This window comes from Macaca mulatta, chromosome 2, assembly GCF_049350105.2.
Source record: "Macaca mulatta isolate MMU2019108-1 chromosome 2, T2T-MMU8v2.0, whole genome shotgun sequence".
Taxonomy (NCBI): domain Eukaryota; kingdom Metazoa; phylum Chordata; class Mammalia; order Primates; family Cercopithecidae; genus Macaca; species Macaca mulatta.
This window is the reverse complement of record NC_133407.1, coordinates 53,689,413-53,707,400: the sequence shown is the minus strand read 5'-3', so window position 1 is coordinate 53,707,400 and position 17,988 is coordinate 53,689,413. Positions and strand designations below refer to the sequence as shown.

At 41.1% G+C, this 17,988-nt stretch overlaps 1 protein-coding gene across 3 annotated transcripts in view; it reads left to right on the top strand.

Moving 5' to 3' along the window:
- The window catches only part of ERICH6 (glutamate rich 6), a 46,389-nt gene extending 30,533 nt beyond the window's left edge, over positions 1-15,856 (top strand). For all 3 annotated transcript variants that reach the window (XM_077991575.1, XM_001107825.5, XM_077991574.1), the window contains 4 exons: positions 1,011-1,096; positions 5,850-6,005; positions 8,126-8,354; positions 15,300-15,856. In XM_077991575.1, the coding sequence (XP_077847701.1) occupies positions 1,011-1,096; positions 5,850-6,005; positions 8,126-8,354; positions 15,300-15,563 (735 nt within the window). In that variant the 3' untranslated portion in view covers positions 15,564-15,856. The remainder of the gene's footprint in view (positions 1-1,010; positions 1,097-5,849; positions 6,006-8,125; positions 8,355-15,299) is intronic.
- The last annotated feature ends 2,132 nt before the right edge of the window (positions 15,857-17,988 follow it).

Here is a 17,988-nt window from a genome sequence, read left to right as displayed (position 1 = left end):
TTAGGAGGCTGAGGCAGGAAAATCACTTGAACCCAGGAGGTGGAGGTTGCAGTGAGTCGAGATCTTACCACTGCACACCAGCCTGGGCAACAGAGCAAGACTCTGTCTCAAAAAAAAAAAAGAAAGTGTAAGGTAAAGATAAGAGGATCACTTTATAAGATAAAGATAAAGATGATCACTTTTTAATTGACAAAATTTCAATCCACCAGTAAGATATAGCATTACAAAATATATTGTCCATATTAGCACAGCCTCAAAAATATGTGAAGCAAAATTTCACAGAATCAAAAGGAGAAATAAAGAAAACCATATTCATAATGAGATATTTTAGCCTACCTCTTCCTTTTTAGAGACGACACTCTTTGATCATTCTTTCCAGAGTGATCTATAGATCCAATATAATCTCAGATTCTAACAAGATTGCCTATGTGTGTGTATTGGGGGAAGGGAAGTCTTGACAAGTTGATTCTAAAATGTATGTGGAAATATAAAGAACCTAGAGTAACCACAACACTCTTGAAGAAGAAGAGGCTGAGGAGAGGAGGATGTGTTCTACTAGCTATTAAGATCTATTACAAGATATAGTAATTAAGCCAGTATAGTATTGGGGCAGGATAAACAAGGAAATCCATATGCATAATAGAGTCCAGAAACAGACTCATGCATACATGAATATCTGATTTATGATAGCAATGGCACTGCACATTGTGCAGGGGCTGGTTTTTATCTGCTTTTGTTCTTGTAGTAACATTTATTTAAAAAAAAAATTAAAATCAATATGTAATGTCAGATTTCTACCAGAAGGATTTTTATCAAGTTATACTTGCAAGGGTTAGGGACAATCTGTTAATAATTGCTAAGGGTTGTCTCCTGTTGTTGAAGCAGGGCCAAAATTTAAATTAATAAATGGTTTGTATGACTGTCTAGTAACCAGCTGATGTCCATTGTTGTCGTACTTGCGACTTTATGTCCAAAATAATTAAGTGTCTTTTCTTTTCTGTGGTGTACAGGTTGTCAGGAATGAGCTCTTGGAGAAGCATTACAAACATGGGAGCAAGTTTCTAACTTCATTTCCAGATGGGACAACACAAATATTGTATCCTCTTTCAACAAGTTATTTTTATTAGCTTTATTACTTCAAAAAAGAGAAAGGTAAAGGAAGGAAATACATGGCCGGGCGCAGCAGCTCACGCCTGTAATGCCAGCACGGTGGGAGGCCGAGGCGGGCAGATCACTTGAGCTCAGGAGGTTGAGACCAGCCTGGGCAACATGGCAAAACTCCGTCTCCACAAAATGTTAGCTGGGTGTGGTGGCACATGCCTGTAGTCTCAGCTACTCGGGAGCCTGAAGTAGGAGGATCACCTGGGCTCAGGAGGTAGAGCCTGCAGTGAACTGAGATTGTGCCACTGCACTCCACCATGGGCAATAAAGTGGGACCCTGTCTCAGAAAAACAAAAACAAAAACACAGAAAAAGATAAAGATCCAGCGTAATTGAAAAATAGAAATTTTAATTAAAAAGACAAATAAATAGAAAGATAAAAGGAAACTATAAAGAAACTATATTGGCTGAGCATGGTGGCTTATGCTTATAATCCCAGCACTTTGGGAGGCTGAGGCAGGAGGGTTACTTGAGCCCAGGAGTTTGAAATCAGCCTAAGCAGCATAGTGAGTTCCCATCTCTACAAAAAATAAGAAAATTAGCCAGATGTGGTGGTACACACCTGAAGTCCCAGCTACTCAGGAGGCTGAGGTGAAAGGATTGCTTGAGCCCGGGGAGTCAAGGCTGAGTGAGCCATGATCATGCCACTGCACTCCAGCCTAAATGACAGAGCAAGACCAAGAAAGAAAGACAGAAAGAGAGAGGAAAGAGAGAAAGAGAGAGAAAGAGAAAGAGGGAGGGAGGGAGGGAGGAAAGAAGGAAGGAAGGGAGGAAGGAAGGAAGGAAGGAAGGAAGGAAGGAAGGAAGGAAGGAAGGAAGGAAGGAAGGAAGGAAGGAAGGAAATAAGGAAGGAAGGAAATAAGAAACGAAGGAAATAAGGAAGGAAGGAAGGAAATAAGGAAGGAAGGAAATGAAGGAAGGAAGGAAGAAAGGAAGGAAGGAAGAAAATGAAGAAAGGAAGGAAGGAAGGAAGGAAGGAAGGAAGGAAGGAAGGAAGGGAAATACTACCCTCAAATTCTACCACCTAGAGAAAAGCTGATAGCATTTTATTACTATTGTTTTTTTAAGACAGGGTCTCACTGTAAGGCCCAGGTTAGAGTGCAGTAGCACAATTATGACCCTCTGCAACCTCAACCTCCTGGGTTCAAGCAGTCCCCCCACCTCAGCATCCTAAGTAGCTGCGACCGCAGACATGCACCACTACACCTGGCTAATTTTTTAAATTTTTGGTAGAGATGGGGATCTCTCTATGTTGCCCAGGCTGGTCTTGAACTCCTGGGTGCAAGCAATCCTCCCGCCTCAGTCTCCTAAATGGCTGGGATTGCAGGTGTGAGCCACTGTGTCTAGCCAGCATTTAAAAATAAATGGTTTTTGTTTTTTCTTTTTTTTTCTTTTTTGGCTATTCTGAATGCACTTCCTATGGGGTAGCTCTGCTCTGCAAAGAGCAGTTAAAAAAAAAAAAAAAAAGAGAGAAAAATAAATGAATAAACATAAAAATATGTGGTTTTTGTTTGTGTGTTTTTTGAGACATAGTCTCACCCAGGCTATAGTGCAGTAGTGGGATCTTGGCTCACTGCAACCTTCACCTCCTAGGTTCAAGCAATTTTCCTGCCTCAGCCTCCCAAGTAGCTGGGATTACAGGCACATGCTGCCATGCCCAGCTAACTTATATTTTTAGTAGAGACAGGGTTTCACTATGTTCCCCAGGCTGGTCTTGAACTCTTGACTTCAGGTGATCTGCTCGCCTTGGCCTCCAAAAGTGCTGGGATTACAGGCGTGAGCCACCACACCTGGCCCATGGGGTTTTTAAAAATATTTTCTCTATCTATGAGCATGTATATATATAAATTGATTCTTTAACTGTTTATTCATATTTTCTAACTGACTCCTTTACATAATGAAATTATACAATAATGTTATAAATATATGATAATGCAATAAATATAAAGATACAACACCATTTTTCCCCAAAAAACAGGTAGCAACACCATTTTATAACCACATAGTACTTTATTATATAGATGTACTACAATTCATTTAACCTATCCGCTATTACTGAACAAAGGTGGTTTCACAATTTTTGCTATTATACACAACAGCTAAATAAACAGCTTTGTGCATACTTTGTGGCATAGTCACCACTTACTTTCTTAAATTATATACCTAGGGGTTGAGGCTGGGCATGGTGACCCATGCCTATAATCCCAGCCCTTTGAGAGGCCACAGTGGGCAGATCTCTTGAGCTCAGCAGTTTGAGATCAGCCTGGGCAACATGGGAAAGCCTGTGTCTACAAAAACAATACAAAAATGAGCCAGGTGTCATGGTGCGCACCTGTAGTTCCAGCTACCTGGAAGGCTGAGGTGGGAGGATTGTCTGAGCCAGAGAGGTTGAGGCTGCAGTGAGCTGTGATCGTGCCACTGCACTCCAACCTGGGCAACACAGCAAGACCCTATCTCAAAAAATTAAATAAATAAATAAATATATAAACAAACAAACATATAGGGGTAGAAATTCTAGATGAATAATTTGGATATTTTAAAGCTTTGATAGATTTTGCCATCCCTCCATCCCAGAAAATGTATACTAGTTTACACACCCATGAGCAGCAGAAAATTTTTAATACCAAAATTCAGTATCTATTTCATAGAACACCAAGTTGTTGATCGCTTGGACTTTCTGCCTGATGGCCAGGTCATTCATTTAATATTTACACTTTCTGAGCTGTTCGGATCCTCATAATATCTGAGGAAAGTAAAAACAAAAAGCAAAAAAATGAGGCGGCCTTTTCATGAACTGAGAGCCTCCCCTTGTAGAAGAAAGTCATTTTTAGTTATCGTTTCCGAAGTGTTTACTTAAACCCCAATAATAAGCCAGAAAAATGACTTTCACAGCATAGGAAGCATAATGAAGTTTTAGTTCCCTAGACCCTATGAGAGTGTGTAGGTTTTGTTTTAATTACATCAATAAATTTTAAATAATTTACCTGGCCTAAAAATTTTTTTAAAGTTTTTAAGAGACAGAGCCCTGCTATGTTGCCTAGGCTGGCCTCAAACTCCTGGGCTCAAGTGACCCTCCCACCTCAGTCTCTCCAGCAGCTGGGACTACAGGCTGTGTCTGTATAAAAACCATATAAAAATATATGGTTTTCCAACTTTTGTTATTAATCATTTCATGCCCTGACTTTATTCCTCTTAGCTTTCTTGAAGGCTGTGACTGATCTGCAAAATGATTTAGAATCAATCTTGTGTTTATTTCTGGACTTCTAATGAGCCTGGATATGGAAATGAGTATTAACAGTTAGTGAATTATCCTCAGTATATTTCATTACTTTTGATGCTATTGAAAATAGAATTGCCTTCTTAATCTCATTTTTAGAATATCCACTGCTAGTGTATAGAAATACAATTTGTTTTTGTATATTGATCTTGTAGCTTACAACCCTGCTAAACTCATTTACTGGTTTTAATACATTATCTTATGAATTCCTTAGGATTTTCTATATACAAGAACATGTCATCTGCTAATAGGTACAGTTTTACTTCCCTTTCCAATCTGGATGCTTTTCATTTCCTTTTTTTTCCCCCCAAACTTCCATGGCTAGAACATCTTTTTTTTTTTTTTTTTTTTTTTTTTTTTTTTTTTTTTTTTTTTTGAGATGGAGTCTTGCTCTCTCGCCCAGGCTGGAGTGCAGTGGCACAATCTTGGCTCACTGCAACCTCCACCTCCCAGGTTCAAGCAATTCTCCTGCCTCAGCCTCCTGAGTAGCTGGGACTATAGGCACACACCACCATGCCTGGCTAATTTTGTAATTTTAATAGAGATGGGGTTTCACCATGTTCACCAGGATGATCTCAATCTCCTGACCTCGTGATCCACCCTCCTCATCCTCCCAAAGTGCTGAGATTACAGGCGTGAGCCACCGCGTCCGGCCAGAACATCTATTTATAGTGCAATGTTGAATAGAAGTAGTAACAGTAGACATTTTTGTTTAGTTTCTCATCTTACGAAGAAAGCACTAAGTCTTTCACCATTAAGTATGGTTTTAATTGTGGGGTTTTTTTTAATTAAAATATCAAAATTCTAAAGATGAAAAAATAAATTGTTTTGTAGAGACAGGATCTTACTATATTGCCCAGGCTGGTCTCAAACTCCTGGGCTTCAACAATCCTCCTGCCTTGGCCTCCCTAAGTGCTGGAATTACAGGCATGAGCCACCATGCCCAGCCCAGCTGTGGGCTTTTTGTAGATACTCTTTACCAGGTTGAGGACATTCATTTCTATTTGAAATCCATTGAGTTTTCTTATTATTAAGAGGGTTGAAACTTGTCAAATGCTTTTTCTGTGTCGTTGAGATGACCATGTGTTTTTTGCTCTTTATTCTATTAAGATGGTATATTAAGTTATTTTCAGATGTTAAACCAAACTTGCATATCTGGGGTAAACCCTACTTCATCATGGTGCATAATCCTTTTTATATTGTGACAGTTCATTTGCAAGTTTTTTGTTGAGTATTCTTGCATCCCATCAGTATATTCTGATCCACATAAAAAGCATAACATTTTTTGTATTAATATAGTACCTCCCATTTTCAGAATGCTTTATCATTTCAGAGTGCTCTCATAAATTGAATTTGTTCCCAGAATAGTCAAGGAGCATTAGAACAATTTATATGACCTTATCTGATCTCAGCTATCCATCTGGAAACCTAGCCATCATTCGAGTGCCCAACAAGGTAAATGGTTTCACTTGTATAGTCCAAGAAGATATGCCCACTAACCCTGCTATCCTGGCAGTGCTGGATTCCTCTGGCAGAAGTTCCTGCTATCATCCCAATGGAAATGTCTGGTAAGCTTCTAGGTTCCTGCTGCTGCCATTTTGTGGCTTTCGTTCTGGGAAATTTTGTTTTTTTCTTTTTAAATGATAAGAATGGGTTTAAGAAGATTTATTTAAGTTAGTGGTCTTAAATGGTAATGTTCAACTCAGGGTCATTTTTGGTTTACACCATTCCATATGCTTCTCAGTGGAAAAATACCAAGCAACTATAAAAATAAAGCTCATCGTATTATTTCTATATGTAGTAAGAATATATGAACTATATAATTACAACATAGAAAAAAACTTGATAAATGATATGGTAACTCTAAAGATGTGGGATGTTAACTGAGGCAGTCTCTAGAGCCTATGCCATTCTGCTTCATCTGTGTAAACAACTTGTCAATAGACAGTTGATACACTATGTTGTTATTGTTTGAGATACATTCCTAGCTAGTAAGCATCCTATAGCCACAAGCAAGAACAATAACATACAGACAAAATATCCGGAGCAATGAAGATCCTGGTCCCAATTTAACCTACTATGTATAATTATGTGACTTCATATGATTTCATTTAGCCTGACAAAGTGAAATTTGGGTTCTAACTTCAAAACAGTTTAAACTTTTTGAACTTTTCAGAAACAGGTCTTTTCCTTTAAGTTATATACAGGTATAACAATCTCATCTCAGGAACTTCTGCCAATAATTGGCGAAGTTTATACTTCTAGTCTTGAGAAAGTTAGGATACCGAGCTATTTGTGTTTTTTGTCTACAGCAGTAGTCAATTCATTACCACCATGTATATTGGAAAATTTCTATGTATCTTTCAGGATTCTATAGCAATTCTATGTTACCTCTGATGGTAATTGATATTAATTGTCACCAATATTCGTTGGTTTCTAGACTGGAAACCCATAGGTTCTTCCAGATTGGTTTTATGAAGCCATTGCCCCGTGAACTGAACTCTCAGGCACCCTGAGATGGCTCCTTGATACTCTCATAGCCCTATCTCTGCCTCTTGTGTAGTAAGTCCATTTCCCTTACCGGACTGACATTCCTTCAGGGCACATCCTGAATCTTTGCTACTACATAGCAGCATATCTGTACATAGTGTAGACTCAAAGAATGCTTACTAAATAAACAAGGGACTAACTTATCCAGAAAATTTTAGCTAGATAATTATTTTCACCCAGATTTCAAGATAAAACTAAATCTTCCCTTCCCAGACACAATAAGATAATCACCTCGGTTTCTCATTTGTGCTTTTGTTATTAGATTACTACCACTGATCAATACTGGGGACATGAGATGTTAGCTAGGGGTCCCCATAGCCAAGTCATCTAGTTTTAAAAAAATAATTCATTCTCAAATTAAGCCAACTTTCTGAGTACTCAGAACTATATCTGTTCTCTCTCCTCAAGGTGGGGATGGTAAGAGGGTATGAGAAGGAGATAACTGAATAGAATGGCACAGCGATTAGTACTGCCAGATCTCAGATGGTGAGGGGCTAAAAGTGATGTTGTAAAATGTAAGGCATTCATGGTCTGAAGAGATAGGGTCACCTAGTGGGTCTAAGGTGTCCACCTTTGCTCTGTCACAGACCTCTTCTCCACTGCAGTGATCACAGAGCTGTTCCCTGAGCCTCTGCCGCCACACTCAGCCATGACGGCAGGACTCGTGGAAGGACTCCTAGCTCCTCATTGGGCATTGCCAGAAAACAGCTCTCTTGTGCTGAGGTCGACACAGTCTTCCCCAGAATTTACAGCCACAAGTCTTTATTTTGGTGTGGTGAAAATCTGAGCATTGGTCTTTCCTCCTCTTTCAGGATTAATCTACTCTTCTTCTGTATCTTATTTTCTCCAGACTAAACCTTCCCTGCTCCCTCTTCATCCTTCCAGACTCCTTCATCCCAGGTTGATCCTTTGGGCCCATTTTAGTTTATCAGTATGAACTCAAATGGGATACAGTACTTCAAATTAGTGTAGAATTTAGTCATAGTATTATCACTCCTAAGATGACCTGAAGTTTCCACCACTCATGCTAATTGCTGGCATAAACTGTTTGTCCCCTTGGCTAGCAAGTAACAAGGATAATTCCAGTATTTTATTACGGTGTTACTGTTTATGATTTTTACATTTCCTTCCTGCCCAGGGTATACATCAATATATTGGGAGGTCAATATTCAGATCAAGCCGGCAACAGAATAAGGGCTTGGAATTGGTCAAATTCCATCACTTCCTCACCCTTTGTTTCATTTAAACCTGTCTTTCTGGCTTTGAACCGTTATATTGGAGTCCGCATCTTAGAACAAGACAAGATTTCTATAACTTTTCTAGCAATGGGTCAACAGGCAAGAATCAGTGTTGGAACCAAAGTGAAGGTAGGTACATTTTTAAAAACAGTTTAAAGCATTTAGAATAATAATAAGAGTAAAATAACTTTTGTTAGTATTATTACTGATAGATTACACTAGTGCATAATCTACTGTCCACTAGGATTTTGGAATTCAATGGAAAAACATGTAGTGAAAGCTTCATATGGAATTGAGGCAGCTTTATTGTTTCTTACTCTGAAACTCCTTTAAGTTCAGACTCAGATCCAAGTAACACTTATTGCATGTTTGCTCTGTGCCTGAGTAGTGCTGCTTTGGGGGTTTTGTTTAAAGATTTCATGTTGTGTTTGTTTTTCTCCCTGCCATGGTAGAAAGGCTTGGGCTGCGTCAGGAGACCTGAGTTTGAATCACGTTCAAGACCAATCATAAGCCCCATTTCCTTGGAGACACTTCCCAGACCTCCAAGTCCTTCACCCAGTCAGCCTCAACCACATCCTTCTATGGGTTTTCTGTGTACTTACCTCCATCCCCGTGCTTGCTGAACAGTGCTGCCTTTCCTACTGGATGGCAATCTCCTGAAAGGAAGAATCTCTATCTGATTGACTTCTGTAACTCCAGTGCCTCTCCCAGGGCACAGCCCTGAGTACATTCTCAGTGACCAGCCATAATGCATGATGGTTAAGAACATGGAATTCGGCCGGACGCGGTGGCTCACGCCTGTAATCCCAGCACTTTGGGAGGCCGAGACGGGTGGATCACGAGGTCAGGAGATCGAGACCATCCTGGCTAACACGGTGAAACACCGTCTCTACTAAAAAATACAAAAAAACTAGCCGGGGCCGGGCGCGGTGGCTCAAGCCTGTAATCCCAGCACTTTGGGAGGCCGAGACAGACGGATCACTAGGTCAGTAGATCGAGACCATCCTGGCTAACAGGGTGAAACCCCGTCTCTACTAAAAAAAAAAAAAAAAAAAAAAGAACATGGAATTCAGGTTGCAGATTCTCTGTAGTTTCAAACCTTAACTCTGCCACTTGACTGAGTGAACTTGAACTTCAGTTCCTTATCCATAAAATGGAATCGTGATTCCGACCTTACAGATTACTGTGAAGATTTGATGAGAATGCAAAGTACTAAGGGTAGTACTTGGCACTAAATAAAATAATATAGATGTAGAGATGGATACAAATAGAGATGGATGTATAGCTATATACATAAATAACACATATGGTGTGTGACTTCGAACAGGTCCCTTAAACTTCAAGGACCTTTGTTCCATTGATTTTTTTTTCTTTTTCTTTTTTTTTCTTTTTTTTTTGAGATGGAGCCTCACTCTGTCTTCCAGGCTGGAGTGCAGTGGCGCGATCTCGGCTCACTGCAACCCCTGCCTCCTGGGTTCAAGCAATTCTTTCTGCCTCACCCTCCTGAGTAGCTGGGACTACAGGCGCCTGCCACCACGCCTGGCTAATTTTTGTATTTTTAGTAGAGACGGGGTTTCACCATGTTGGCCAGGCTGATCTCGAACTCCTGACCTCAGATAATCCGCCTGCCTCAACCTCTGAAAGTGCAGGGATTACAGGCATGAGCCACCACGCCTGGCCCATTTCATCGATTTTTTTCTTTCTTTCTTTTTTTTTTTTTTTTTGAGATGCAGTCTTTCTGTGTCACCAGGCTGGAGTGCAGTGGTGGGATCTTGGCTCACTGCAACATCCACCTCCCGGGTTCAAACGATTCTTCTGTCTCAGCCTCCCAAGTAGCTGGGACTACAGGCACGCCACCGCGCAAGACCTGTTTCATTGATTTTTAAAGGAACACATAACTCCAAACTTCAAAGGTGCCTTCAACTTTTAAGTATGTGGAAATAGAATCTCAATATTCAACACAGGAAGGAATATCTCATGACCACCAAACAAAGGGGAGATTGCAGATTCAGGCAACACAGAGCGAGGGTCTACAATGTGCTAAGCACTATTCCAGTTACTTTCAGTGAGTCTGGAAACTGTAGTCAAATTTTTAGGCTCCAGACAAACTTCTTTCTTGGTTAGAAATCTTCAGTATCGCCTCCTTTTGTTACATTACATCCATAGTAAATACATTTTTACCCAAAATATAAAGATACTTCTTTCTCCCCTCTCTTTCTCCCCCTACTTCCTTCCCCCACTCCCCCACCTCCCTTCCTCTCCCCACTTAGAAATTAATTTTAATCAAAAAAGAATCATTTTGATGCAAAAGGAAGAGTTCATTATTGAAGTTTTTTACTTTTCTCATTGTTCTCATAATCACCCTTTAGGTTTTTTTTTTTTTTTTTTAAATTACAAGTGACTTGTGAATATATTTTTATATTTAAAGATTTAAACAATACAGAAATAAACATAATTTTTTTTAAAAATGAGAATTCCATTCATTTCTTCTTCTATTCTAACTCTCTTCCCCAAAGTAATCACCACCCAAAATTTAGTGTGTCCCTTCCTCCTTACTATGTATTTATAAATTATTTTATACATCTTTTTTTTTTTCAGATGGAATCTCGCTCTGTTTCCCAGACTGGAGTGCAGTGGCATGATCTTGGCTCACTGCAATCTCCACCTCCCAGGTTCAAGCGATTCTAGTACCTCAGCCTCCTGAGTAGCTGGGGCTACAGGCGCACACCACCACACTCAGCTAATTTTGTATTTTTAGTGAAGGCAGGGTTTCACCATGTTGGCCAAGCTGGTCTCAAACTCCTGACCTCAGGTGATCTGCCCACCTGGGCTTCCCAAAGTGCCGAGATTATAGGCGTGAGCCACCACACCCAGCCTATTTTATACATCTTTTTTAAAACATAAAATCTAGATGATGTACATATTGTATTGTTGGAGGGGGTTCCTATTTGTTTTTGTTTCCCACTTATTAAGTATTGAAGATTTTTTTGTGTCTACATTTTGAAGAATATTGAATTTAATATAAATATTAAATTTATATGAACTTTAATGATTTCTCAGTGGCATTAAACACTGATGATCTCTTCTTCCTGGAATCATTTCTTCCCTTGCTTCCAAGGCTATTCTCCCCTGATTTTCCTTGTACCTCACAAGCTGTTTCTTCTCATTTTTCTGGCCTGATTACTGTTCATCTCCCCTTTTTCTAAATATTGGAGGAACCCAGAGCTTGTCCTTGGGTTGTCTTTTCTCTATACTCACTCCTCAGATTATCTCGAGTTTCACTTCCTTAAATATCATCTGCATGCTAATAGCCCTTTAATTTGTATCTTCAGGTAGATCTCATATGAACTCGAGACTTGCAAGTCTCTGATTCCAATTCAACATACCCATGTGGATTTCTAAGAGGGCATTAAAAACTTAACACAGGCCAGGCATGGTGGCTCATGCCTGTAATCCCAGCACTTGAGGAGGCCGTGACGGGAGCATTACTTGAGCCCAGGAGTGTGAGACCAACTTGGGCAACACAATGAGACCCGATCTCTATGAAAGTTGTTTTTTAAATTCTCCAGACATGGTGGCGCATGCCTGTGGTCCCAGCTATTTGGGAGGCTAAGGTGAAAGGACAGCTTGAGCCCACGGTTGGCGGGGTGGAGGACAGGGGGTTCAAGGCTGCATGAGCCGTGATTGTGCCACTGCACTCCAGCCTGGGTGACAGAGCAAGACCCTGTTAGGAAGAAAAGAAAAAACAACACAGCAGAATTTGATTTCAACACATGATCCAACCTCAGTCCTCTCCATCTCAGAAAATGGCAACTACATTCTTTCACTTGTTCAGGACAAAAACTCGGGAGTAGTTTCACAACTCTAAATACTCAGTTTCACAGTCCCGTACCAACTCATCTGTAAACTCTGCCTCCAAAATACCTCCAGAATCTCACACTTCTCACATTTTCCAGTGCTATCATTCTTGTCTGCCTCTTTACCTGATCCATCTCTTGCTTGATTATTGCAATAGCCTCCTAATAAGTCTCCCTGCTTCTGGTCTTCCCAAAGTTCATTCTAACACAATATTTGGAATGATACTTTGAAAACATAAGTCTGGTCAGAACTATCCGGGGACTTCTAATTTTACTTGAGTGAAAGCCAAGGCCCTATAAAGGCTTGCAATGCTGTACACAATCTGGACCTCTGTCTTCGAATAGTCTCTCTCTATTACCTTATCTCATTCACTACTCCAGCCATACTGGCCTTTTTGCTATTCCTTGAAAATACCAGGCATGTTCCTGTCACAGGGTCTTTGCATTTGCTATCCCCTCAACCTAAAATGTTTTCCCCCCATTTAGCATGTGGCTGTTCCCTCACTTCCTTCAGGTTTCTGCGCACAGAGTCCTTTCCTGAGCAATCTATCAAAACCAGCCACACCTACCCCCACCTTCTCCCTAGCACTCTGAGTGCCTCTTTGGTCATTTGCCACAAGTTTTAATATATAGTGCTGTCATTTTCTTTCACTTCTAAATAATTTAGAATACCTATTTTGACTTCAATGCAGTAGTCACTGAATTTTCAAATAGATCAAAAGATTTACCCCTTTCTTGTTCCTTTCAAAATGGTCAGGAAATATGACCTGCAGTTTTTTTCTTCTTGTTTAGAATGTATTGATATTTTCTTAGTGGTTGGTTGCATAATTTTTATATAAGTGTTCCATGTATATTTAACCAAAATGTTGTATAGTTTATTGGTACAAAATTCTATGTCTAGTTGTTCTAGTCACACCTCCCTCTCTATCCTTTTATTTTTATGTCATTGGGTTTACTTCTGAGAAATGTATGAAAGTTTCCCAAAATGATTGTGAATTTCTTCCTTGTTCTTAGTGTTTCAATCAGCTTTTGCTGTATATATTTTGAAGCTCTGCATCAGGAAATTAAAGACGCTGACTCTCTTCTTTGTGAGTTGTACCTTTCGCCCAGGCCGGCTCATTCTTTCTCCTCACTCGTTCACTCTTCAGCTGTTCCCGTTTTGTGCCCTAGTGTATTAGTGAGAGTTTTGTTTTTATTTTGACAATAAAAGTAGTAATATTATCAACATATGTTATTCCTAATTTCCTTTTTAGTGGCCTTTACCTTAAGTGCTGTTCCATCTGATGTTAAATTCTTACACTTACTTTCTCTTTGTTAGCATTTGTCTGGTATTTTTTCATCCTTTGATTTTCAACCTTTGTCATGTAGTTTTGAGTTACATGTTCAAATCAAATATAGTTGGATTTTGTTGCTTTCCTCAACCTAATAGACTCAGTGGGTTTTTTGTTTGTTTGTTTTTAGAGACAGGGTTTTGCTCTGTCACTCAGGCTGGAGTGTAGTGGTGTGACCATAGCTCACTGTAACTGCAAACTTCTGGGTTCAAGCCATCATACTGCCTCAGCCTCCCAAGTAGCTAGGACTACAGGCATGCACCACCATGCCCAGCTAACAGACTCAGTCTTTTAATACACTATATTTCAATGGTTAGTTTAAAATTAACGTATCTTTTATAATATGCATAAAATTAATTTCCAAATCCTCTAGTTGTTTTTCTTCCTTAACAACATTCTCTCAAGTCCCTAAGAAAATATTAACCATTTAAATATGGATAAATTTCCTAAAGTCTTTTTCTATCTCCTAATTCTTTTTCCTTGAGTATAAGTTGGTATATTTCCTTGAGTATAAGCTGATAGGTAAATCTGGTGCCTCTCTTTAGTGGCGTCAAATATTAGGTGATTCTCAGTCGTGCGTTCAATTTGGATTTGAGAATTCCTGTTTCCCTGTTCTGCTTACTAAAGTTTGCTTCAGATAATTGTGGAGACAATTTGTGCTGCTAAGGGGTAGAAAGCTAGCGCTAGTGCCCGCTGCCAGCCTCAGCCCATGGGCACCAGTACTCAACATAAAGGAAAAGGTGAGGGGCCCACCTCCCAATTGATCAGCCTAACATTTACCTCAGAGCCCCTCCTGCTTCCCATTTCTGTTGCGTTTGAGCTCAGAGTATATGTGTTTTTGCTTAGTGGTTTCATGTGGTCATTTCTCTCTATATACACATGGTCTCATCGCTTTTTGATTTTCAGGAATTCCTTAAAATTATCCTGCCAATGAAATCGTTCTTATTCCAACCCCGCTGGAAACAAAGGGGGAAAAAAGAAATCTTTCTTATTAGAGCCATCGTTGACTTAATCTGTAAAAAAGTTTTCTGTCGTTGTATGATATTTGGGGTAAAAGATTCTGACCTATTCTTTGTTGTTCGTCCATCTCATACATTTTCCATCCTCCATTTCTTCCTTTCTATGGAAGAAGGAGTGAAATACAGAATGATACTGTAAGTATCATCTTTTGCAGGTAAGTGGTCACTCAGCTTGCAGAGGGTAGTAGTTCTGCTTGCATTTAACCTGCCCCAGAGAGGCTAAATGCCCCTCCTAGGCTGGCCTTGAAGCTACAGACTGAAAACACCTCAGGCAAGACTGTCCTGGCAAATCCATTCAGTTTCTGCAGCTGCAGGAAGACAACACCCGCCTTGAATCGTCAAAAGCTGTGAGGGAGTAGGGAGAGCAGAGGCCAAAGAAGAGTAATGGAGAGGCTAATTTGGAATGGCCTCCTGGAGGTTGGGGCACATTTAGGAGCAGGAAAGGGAGTTTTCGTTTTTCCCAGTCCTACCCTCTCTGAGGAAAACTGCTCTTCTCAGTGCCTTCCCAGTGAGCACCCAGCCTTCAGACCAGCACTCACCCTACCTCCCCCACTGGGCACTTTCCAGGCAAGGGACTGTGTCTGAGGCATCTTTGTGATCCCCTCAGTAGGTGCTGGTTAAACTACATGAATAAATTATAAGCTTTTGAAGGTATCCATATTCCATTTGGTCTCTCAAGTCTCCACAGCGTTTCAACTCTTTCCTCACTCAGATTAGAATAACACCACCGCCCCTGCTTACGGATGAATTAGAGTGGACCGTCATCAGGGAATCCAACCCCACATAAGTGCCATGACTCAGCTCCTCCCACCTCCCCAGTTTCACTGCTGGACTCTGAGTTTCCTTCTCTTTCTCTTTGCTGAAAAGCTACCAAACCCTGAGGAGATTCCAGTCCTCCGATATGTGAGTGGAGATGACCTTCTTCTGCTGGCCAGTTTAATAAAGATCCGTCGCCTGTTTCATAAACTTGAAGGATGTGTGAATTTTCCCTCAAGCCAAGTTTGGGAAAAATTAAAGCAACCTTCCTACCTTTCTTCACTTACTCTAAAACTAATTGCCCTCTGTCGCAGTTCTGGTATAAAGCAAGATACAATGAAGACAATAAGAAATATAATAAATGAAGAAATTTAACTAAGAATGATGGTGCTTTTGTTTGTTTTGTTGAGTTTTTTTGGTTGAGGTTTATTTAGGTGAAGGATCGGGAGTGTGATGGCTAATATCAATCAAGGGTCAGCTTGATTGGATTGAAGGATGCAAAGTATTGTTCCTGGGTGTGTCTGTGTGGGTGTTGCCAAAGGAGATTAACATTTGCGTCAGTGGACTGGGAGAGGCAGACCCACCCTCAATCTGTGTGGGCACCATCTAATCAGCTGCCAGCAGAGCTAGGATAAAGCAGGCAGAAGAAGGTGGAACGAGCAGACTTGCCGAGTCTTCCAGCTTTCAGCTTTCTCCTGTTCTGGATGCTTCTGACCTCGAACATCAGACTCCAAGTTCCTCAGCTTTTGGACTCTTGGACTTACACCAGTGGTTTGCCAGGGGCTCTTGGGCCTTTGGCCACAGACTGAAGGCTGCACTGTTGGCTTCCCTACTTTTGAGATTTGGGGAGTCAGACTCTCTTCCTTGCTCCTCAGCTTGCAGAAGGCCTAGTTTGGAACTTCACCTTGTGATGGTGTAAGTCAATACTCTTTAATAAACTCACCTTCATATATACATCTATGCTAGTAGTTCTGTCCCTCTAGAGACCCCTCGACTAATACAGGTAGGAGTCCAAAAAAGTGTGCAAAATGACTAAAATACCAAGAAATATGCTATATTATCAATTTAGAACAAATTCTGAGCATTACTGGTTTACATTCTTTTTTTTTTTTTTTTTTTTAAGAGATGGGGTCCCACTGTTGAAGTGGCATCATTTTCTGGGGTGATACCCAAGGTTCATTGCCTCGTGCCAGGAAAATTAAACACACAGACAGACACAAGGAGCGAATTTAAGAGCAGAGGTTTAGGCCGGGTGCCCGTGGCTCACACCTGTAATCCCAGCACTTTGGGAGGCCAAGGCGGGCAGATCACAAGGTCAGGAATTTGAGACCAGCCTGGCCAATATGGTGAAACCCCATCTCTACTAAAAATACAAAAATGAACCTGGCATGGTGGCACACACCTGTAATCCCAGCTACTCGGGAGGCTGAGGCAGGAGAATCGCTTGAACAAGAGGCAGAGGTTGCAATGAGCTGAGATCGCGCCACTGCACCCCAGTCTGAGCAAGAGAGCGAGACTCCATGTCAAAAGAGTAGCGGTTTAATAGGCAAAAGAAAGACAAAGTAGAAAAGCTGTCTACTGGGAGAGAGAAAGGAGCCCAAATTGGACTTCTGGCACGGAATTTTATAGACAGGATTGAGGAGGCGGTGTCTGATTTACATAGGGCCCATAGATTGGTTGGACTATCAGGTGTGACGTTTACATAATACACAAGGAAACTGGCTGCCCCACCCTAATCATTATGCAAATGATGTCTTTGCCTGGCAGGCACGAAGTTGCCTGCTTTTTTTTTTTTTTTTTTTCTTTTGACACAGAGTCTCACTCTGTCACCCAGGCTGGAGTGCAGTGGCGCGATCTCGGCTCACCACCAGCTCTGCCTCGCGGGTTCACGCCATTCTCCTGCCTCAGCCTCCTGAGCAGCTGGGGCTACAGGCGCCCACCACCGTGCGACTAATTTTTTGTATTTTTAGTAGAGACAGGATTTTACTGTGGTCTCGATCTCCTGACCTCGTGATCCGCCAGCCTTGGTCTCCCAAAGTGCTGGAATTACAGACGTGAGCCACCGGGCCGGCTTGCCTGCTTCTTACGGTACACCTGGCTGGCAAAGAGAAGGGAAGATGGAGCCACCATTTTGAACATGCCTAGTCCCAGGTAGCCTTTTCCTATTGGCACAGCTGCCAGTATTCACCCATGCAGGCTTCCAGTTTGCTTGTCTATGTTTGCAGCTCAATTTTACAGACTGCTCTTTGTTAGAAAAGAAAATGATTTGGGGGCTGCTTTTCATTAAAAGGAAAACCTTACTGAGGACATCCTTACCCTCATTATTTGCCTAAGTAATTCCTTTTTAACTCCTATATCACTGTGTTGCCCAGGCTAGTCTTGAACTCCTGGGCTCAAGCAATCCTCCCAACATGGCCTCTCAAAGTGCTGAAATTACAGATGAGCCACCTCAGCCTAATAACTCAAGAATGCCTTTTATTATTATTATTATTTTGAGACAGAGATTTGCTGTGGCACCCAGTCTGGAGTGCAGGGGCTCACTGCTAACTGCAGCTTTGACCTCCTGAGCTCAAGTGATCCTACCACCTCAGCCAGTTCAATGATAGGGTTGCTTTAGAACAGAAAGCAAAGTTGAGAGTCGGAGGTGGAGGACCCTCAAGACATAGAAGGGTGCCAGAACTCTGTAGCTCCTGCACTTCCTGGGACTTACTTCTCAACTCTTTGTTCTTTGGGAGAGGGTGAAATGTAGTTTCAGGGGACACCCCTTACACTGAATTCCAAATTTGGTGCTAGTGTGGAA